Source organism: Echinops telfairi, unplaced genomic scaffold (genome assembly GCF_000313985.2).
Source record: "Echinops telfairi isolate 266 unplaced genomic scaffold, ASM31398v2 ScPeMD7_7412;HRSCAF=8450, whole genome shotgun sequence".
Classification (NCBI taxonomy): Eukaryota; Metazoa; Chordata; class Mammalia; order Afrosoricida; family Tenrecidae; genus Echinops; species Echinops telfairi.
This window is the reverse complement of record NW_022111312.1, coordinates 18,760,447-18,766,550: the sequence shown is the minus strand read 5'-3', so window position 1 is coordinate 18,766,550 and position 6,104 is coordinate 18,760,447. Positions and strand designations below refer to the sequence as shown.

The 6,104-nt window shown below is 45.2% G+C and overlaps 1 protein-coding gene across 3 annotated transcripts in view; it reads right to left on the bottom strand.

Annotated features, from left to right (window-relative positions):
- The window catches only part of PXMP2 (peroxisomal membrane protein 2), a 16,460-nt gene continuing 10,356 nt past the window's right edge, over positions 1-6,104 (bottom strand). For 2 of the 3 annotated variants that reach the window (XM_004709627.2, XM_045296895.1), the window contains 2 exons: positions 3,590-3,709; positions 1,208-1,586 (listed from right to left, as the gene is read on the bottom strand). In XM_004709627.2, coding sequence (XP_004709684.1) covers positions 1,518-1,586; positions 3,590-3,709 — 189 coding nt within the window. In that variant the 3' untranslated portion in view covers positions 1,208-1,517. Of the gene's footprint in view, positions 267-1,207; positions 1,587-3,589; positions 3,710-6,104 lie in introns of those variants that run through there. The other variant, XM_045296894.1, reaches the window with a different exon arrangement.

Sequence of the window (6,104 nt, the reverse complement as noted above, 5' to 3'; positions counted from 1 at the left end):
TTGACGCATGTGTGGATTGTGATGAGAGTTGTGTGAGCCCTTAATAAAATGATTAAAACACAAAAAGACGAAATGTGTCCGAGGACCTGATGGGGAGAAACCAAGCAGAAAACAGGAACGGGAAAGGCGGCCTTTGAACCTAGGTAGGAATGTGAGAAGGGGCCCCATTTGACTTACAGCTTTCCCTTCTCATGGAAACAGACCGACAGACGAGGTTGCTTTAGCAGAAACTTTTGCGCCTTTTCCAAGGAAGGGCAGCTGCACGGCTGTTCAAGGAAAAACGTGTCATCTCTCTGATCCTCTGCTCTAGGCCCGTCCCTTGTGAAAGGCATATTTGTCGCCTTTGCCTCACTCTGCCCCCCACCACACACACACACACACCCCACCCCAGATGAGCCCTCAGTTATTCTGGCAATTCTGTTTGTTTTTTCCTCCCAGGGCCTTGCTGTTTCTCCGTGATTGATAAGGTGGCAAGTGGGTGGGAGTAAGTGCTATACTCTACCCCTGACCAGGTGGCTGGCAGTTGTGGGTTAAAGGATGAGCTGGTTGGCAGCCCAGATAGGTCAGGCATACATAGGCGTTCATAGTTCTTTTTCAGAGACCCACCAGGGTTCTCCATTTGGACGTCGACATGGTAAAGTAGTAGCTTGGGAACTGTACTGATTGTCTGAATTCTACATGAGTTTCTTTCTTGCAATGTTGGCATTGCCTCAGTCTCCCAATGTGTGAGATGGGGAGAGCAAAGATATATCAGCGCACAGTTGAAGAGATGAAGTGAACCGAGTTCGTGTAATGTTCCCAAGAGCCCTGGTGGTGCTGTGGGTTACGTCTGGGACATCCACCCTGTCCCAGTGAGTAGGAAATGGGTCCGGTTTGATGATACTCAGGATTATCATGTACCATGTAAATCTGCAGTAGATGTTAATGCTTCGAAGATCTCAAGAGTAATCTACATTTTCTTGGGACCCATTAGTCTCTGGCAGGGTGTGGTTGGAGTGGAGTTTGTTTCCACTTGACAAGACAGAGCTGGTTACTTTTCGGTCTGCCCTACATGTCTTCCCTTGAGAACTCTTCTGACCCCTTCTCCCTGAATTCTGAAGTGACTGTTCTTTTTGACATTTTTGAGCAGCCCTCTGAACATGTGTTGTTTCGTTTTTGTTTTCTAAACTTAGAACCGCCATCCTGAGAAATGAAAACCACCACTAAAGCCTCTGTGTTTCAGTTTATTGTGATCCTGGCTCAATTCAAGGTTGTTTGAAGTCACGGGGTGGAATCTACACTTCAAGGGCAGCACCACTTAGAATCGGCTACTGCATTTTTCTAAGCATGTGACTCCAACTTTAAAAGATTTCTAGTTCTCTGCCCGTCACTTTAGGGCATCTGGGGTCATAGGATTTTTTTTTTTTTTTCTTCATAGGATTTCAACTCAGGGAGACTGCTGACTCTTGATTCTGCTCTCAGACATTGAGGGGTTGAGAATGGCCCTCAGAGCTTCCGTCGTTCTCCCCAGGCCAACTTCACTTGCCCAGAGAAGCCAGGTAGGCATACCAGAACAGAGCCACCAGATTGGCAAAAAGCACCCGGAACTGCCAAAGAGAGCACACAGGAGTCAGAGACTTCTGAGAAATGAGAGAACCCCCTCTCACCTTCCCACCATCCCACTTAAGAGTTCGCTACCTTCTCTCTCCTCTTCTGGGGGGGGTCCTCTGCCCAGAACAGGTCCTGACTTAACCGCTGGAACCCTATCCTGCCTATCTTTAGGGGCACCATATCCCAGAATGGTATGTTTTCTTTGCCCATCTCACAAGGAGCACTGCAACTTACCAAACGTGGTCACACTTAACTATCCTCAACACCTTCTTTTCCTTCTGCATTTGTGCCTAAAACCAAAGGCACCCCTGATGGAACCCATTTCATCCTAACGCTGGAAATAGTCCTAATGCCTCCCTGAGTGCTGCGCATCCACTTTCTGACTGCCAGGCTGCCAGGTGAAGTCCCAAGGAGACAGGGAAGGCTGGTAGCCCTGAGCACATTCCTCAGGGATCCCTGGGGGTAGGGAGGAGCATGTTGCTTACTGGGAAGACAGACTGATAAAGGAGGAACTTACACAGAGACAGAGGAAGGAGGTACATACACAAACAAGAGGCAAATGGATGGAGTGGAAACATAGAAAGACTTAAGGGCATTCTCTCCAAAGGCAAAAATAGGCAAATAGAGAAAGAGCATCCATCCTTCATCCAATGGACAACAGAAGGTCCCTCCTGACTTCCTCACCAAGCTTTGACAAAGGGTTTTTGCAGAAGTTACTGTTTACATTTAGGTATCTCATTTATTGAAAGAATCAAGCCACCACCAACTGTATATACACACTGCAAATCCTATATATCTTTGTATTCAGTCAGGCATAGCTTTGATGGTGTGTCAGTCCATTTCCCATCTCTCTTTTCTCTTTACATATATGCAGAATAAAATTGTTTTTCTCACAATTATAGCGCCGTGATGGTTTTCCTCTGGGATGTGTCTCGTGATCTCTTCTACATATTGTTTCTCCCCGTCTGTTCACTCCCTTCCTTGAAGAAGGTTCTCTACTCTGGATGCCCTCCCTTGTACATCCTTATTCACTCCTGAACTCACTCTGGCCTCAGCCCCTGTGGATCCACTGAAATTGCTCCTGTGGGACATACCACGGCTAAAGTCACTGGATATGTGTCAGTTGCATGATCTTTCTTAACACCTACAGCATCTGTACACAACCAGAGCTCTGAAAACAATGGGTGGTTGAAAGAAAGCACAAAGGGAAAAAAGATTACTGAAGATAGGGGTGCTACAGCATAGCGTTGTAAAGAAACTCGATGGTGCCTGGCTAGCAAAAAGAATAGTCTCGGGCATAAGAACTTGTTATAAGTGAGGCTTCAACTAAGTCCACATGGAAGAAGCACACCAGCCTGAGTGATCCGAGGGTTGTAAATAACATGATCCAAAGAAGGGAATGGCATCAGAGCTACAATTGTGAACGCCAAGTTTGCAGAGGGCCATGGATAGTAGTGGAAGCCCAAGATCCATATGCAGGGCCCACACCTAGGTTAAGCCTCCAGTGAATCTCCTCTGACCACGGTCATCAGGGGATTGTAGAGATGGTTAGAGTAGCCCTAGTTAGGTTAAAATGTAACTTCTTATTTGATCTACCTTTTGACCCATTTTAAAGTTCTAGTTTTTAATATTTCCTGCTTTCTTTTTGATTGAGGTTTTTCTCTATTCTGTTCTTTGTTTTTGTGGTTTTGGTGATGAAATCCAGGATGGGTGAATCTATAGGGGCAGTGACTGGATCAGTGGTTTCTGGAGGGTGTGACGGGAGGTTGGGGAAAACGGGGAGCTAACAGCAAGGAGTACAAGAAAGAAGAAAATGTTCTAAAACAGACTGTGGTAATGATTGTACAACTCTTCCTGAAATGATAGAGCTACTGAATTGTATAATATGTGCATTATATCCCAATAAAACGTAAAAAAACAACTGTCTTGTGTGGAAGGAACCCATCCCCCTCTCATGTCTGGCCCTCTCTGCGAGAGGCCAGCAAGGCTGGTCCCCTACCTGCACAGGGACATAGTTGACGTTGATAAACTGGATGGGTGTCCACACTTTCCAGTTCATCTGCAGTGCTGGCCAGAAGCCTCTTCTCACCTTCATAGAAAAGGTGGCCATGTCTTTTCTCTAGAAGTGACACAAGCACAGAGGGTGACTTCAACTGCTGATCAGAAATGTTAGCCCTGGACCCTCCCACAATGTTTAAAGAAACAAAATCCTTGTCAGGTGCTTCAAAAAGATCGTAGAAAAATTCCACAAATTTTTCATTCCATACTTTGGAAACACCTCATACCATTTCGTTTTGTTGCATTTATACGCCGACAAGCCACGCGTGGACTTGAAGAGTCGTGCCTGTTTAAGGAGCTAACCATCTAGTTGGGAAAATCCTTAGGGCAGGGAGGCAGCAGACTGCTCACCCTGTGGGTGGCATTTGTCCACAACTCTGACCACTACCTGCACAATTGATCTGATGGTGTGATTCATGTTCTTGGCCTTGGCGCTGAAATTGGTAGTGACTTCGCTGTCAGTTCTTTTCAAATTCCTCTCCCAAGTTGATGTACTGCTAATCAAAACTTGTTAGGACATCAAAAAAATAGAAGTAGATCAAACCGATTCTTGAATTTCATTTGTAAAAATAAATGCACAGGAATTAACATTGTGAAAAGGAATGAAGAAAAGTCTACCTATTTAATAAAAAATATTATGATATCAATTAAAATATCCTGATAATGACAGGGAGACATATACCTGCAAATAAACAGAATCCAGAAAGAGCAGATCTATATATGGGATTGCAGTCAGTGCTGTAAAAATGTGTATGGATAGTTGAAAATTGACCTGCTCTGTAAACCTTTACCCATTTCACAAAACGTTGGAGAGGAAAAAAAAATCTTTATACTAATTTGTGGGAATAAGACATTTCAAAACATTTGCTTGCTTAGTAAATAGTAATGAGACAAGTAGGAAAAAAATCAAGCCAAGTTGCCTCCAACGATGAACACAAGTGAGGAGCCCTGGTGGTGCAGCGGTGACTCCTTGGGCTGCTGGTCACAAGGCCAGCAGTTTCAAACCAGCAGCAGCTCCACAGGAGAAAGATGAGGCTCTCTGCTCCCACAAAGAGTTCGTCTCTTGTCCCCCCGCACCAGTCCCCATGCTCAGTCAGACCGAGCTCTGCCCATGAAATCAACCCACACCAAGCAACAGCTCGTGGACTGCAGTTACACGGTGCTCACAAAGAGTTCGTCTCTTGTCCCCCCGCACCAGTCCCCATGCTCAGTCAGACCGAGCTCTGCCCATGAAATCAACCCATACCAAGCAACAGCTCGTGGACTGCAGTTACACGGTGCTCACATGAGCTCTTCATGTCAGCAGTCTCGGGTTCTGTCAGTGGGGAGATTATGGATGTTATCAATGTCATGGCTTTATATCCCAGAGGGACGCCTGGAGAATGTTTTGTTGTGTATATTTTTGCCACAATTAAAAAAACAAAAAAACTACGCGAATAACTACAATGAGTAAAAGGAAGAAGAAAATGTTCTAGAATTGACTGTGGTGATAATTCTACAACTTTTCTTGGTATGATTGGATTATTGAATCGTCTGACATGAGGACGAAGTGCAGAAAACAAACAAGTGAAAAAGAAGTCTCGGGAACGCACAGAAGTAGTTCTACCCTGTCTCACAGTCACCGTTAGTCAGACTTGACTCACGGGCAGTGAGTTTGCTTTACAAACACCAGTTAACCCATAAGACCTAGGAGAAAGGAAGGAAATATAAAACAATGTTTCTGTCATCTCTAGATGTCCCAAGATGCACAAAATGAAAACATATCGGTAAAGTACAGGAGATTGTTTCCATTGCCTCCCTTTAAAGAATTTCAGAAAACTGGATCAACAAATCTGAATACATTGAGGGGTTGGCCCTAATTCCAATTATGTAGACAGCTGCCCCCCTCTCCCCCCAAAAGAACTTATTTCAGAGGACAGCACTGAAGCTGCAGCTCAGGGAGAGGGTTATGTCCGATCAGAGCACAAGGGAGCAAATGAAGGGGGGGGAAGAGAGAGTGGAGCACATCCTGGCCCACCAAGCCTTGACGATCCACAGAGAAGACCATATGGCCGGCCCCACTAGGAGACACACATCCTTCATTGACCCATAGCCCTACAGGGGACCACACTGGAGACACAGTGTGGGAATTCCACCCAATCTGATCCCACCACACCAAGATAAAACACTAGGGGCGTGCAACAGAACAGCAAGGGGAACAGAGCAATGAAGTCCCCAAGGAATACCAAAATTAGACTTTGGGGCCAGGGTTTGGCACCCCATCAGACTCAACAGGAAAACACTCCTAAAGGCCAACAAAGAGTCCCTGAACTAATTACAAGATTTTCTTGCTGGTTGATTTTGTGTTCTATTTGTTTTGGGGTTTTTTGTCATTGGCCTTTTGTTGTTTTATTTTGTTGCTTGGCTTTGCTCTGTCTTGTTTATGTGCATGCTATTATCTCTGCAGGTCTGTCTAA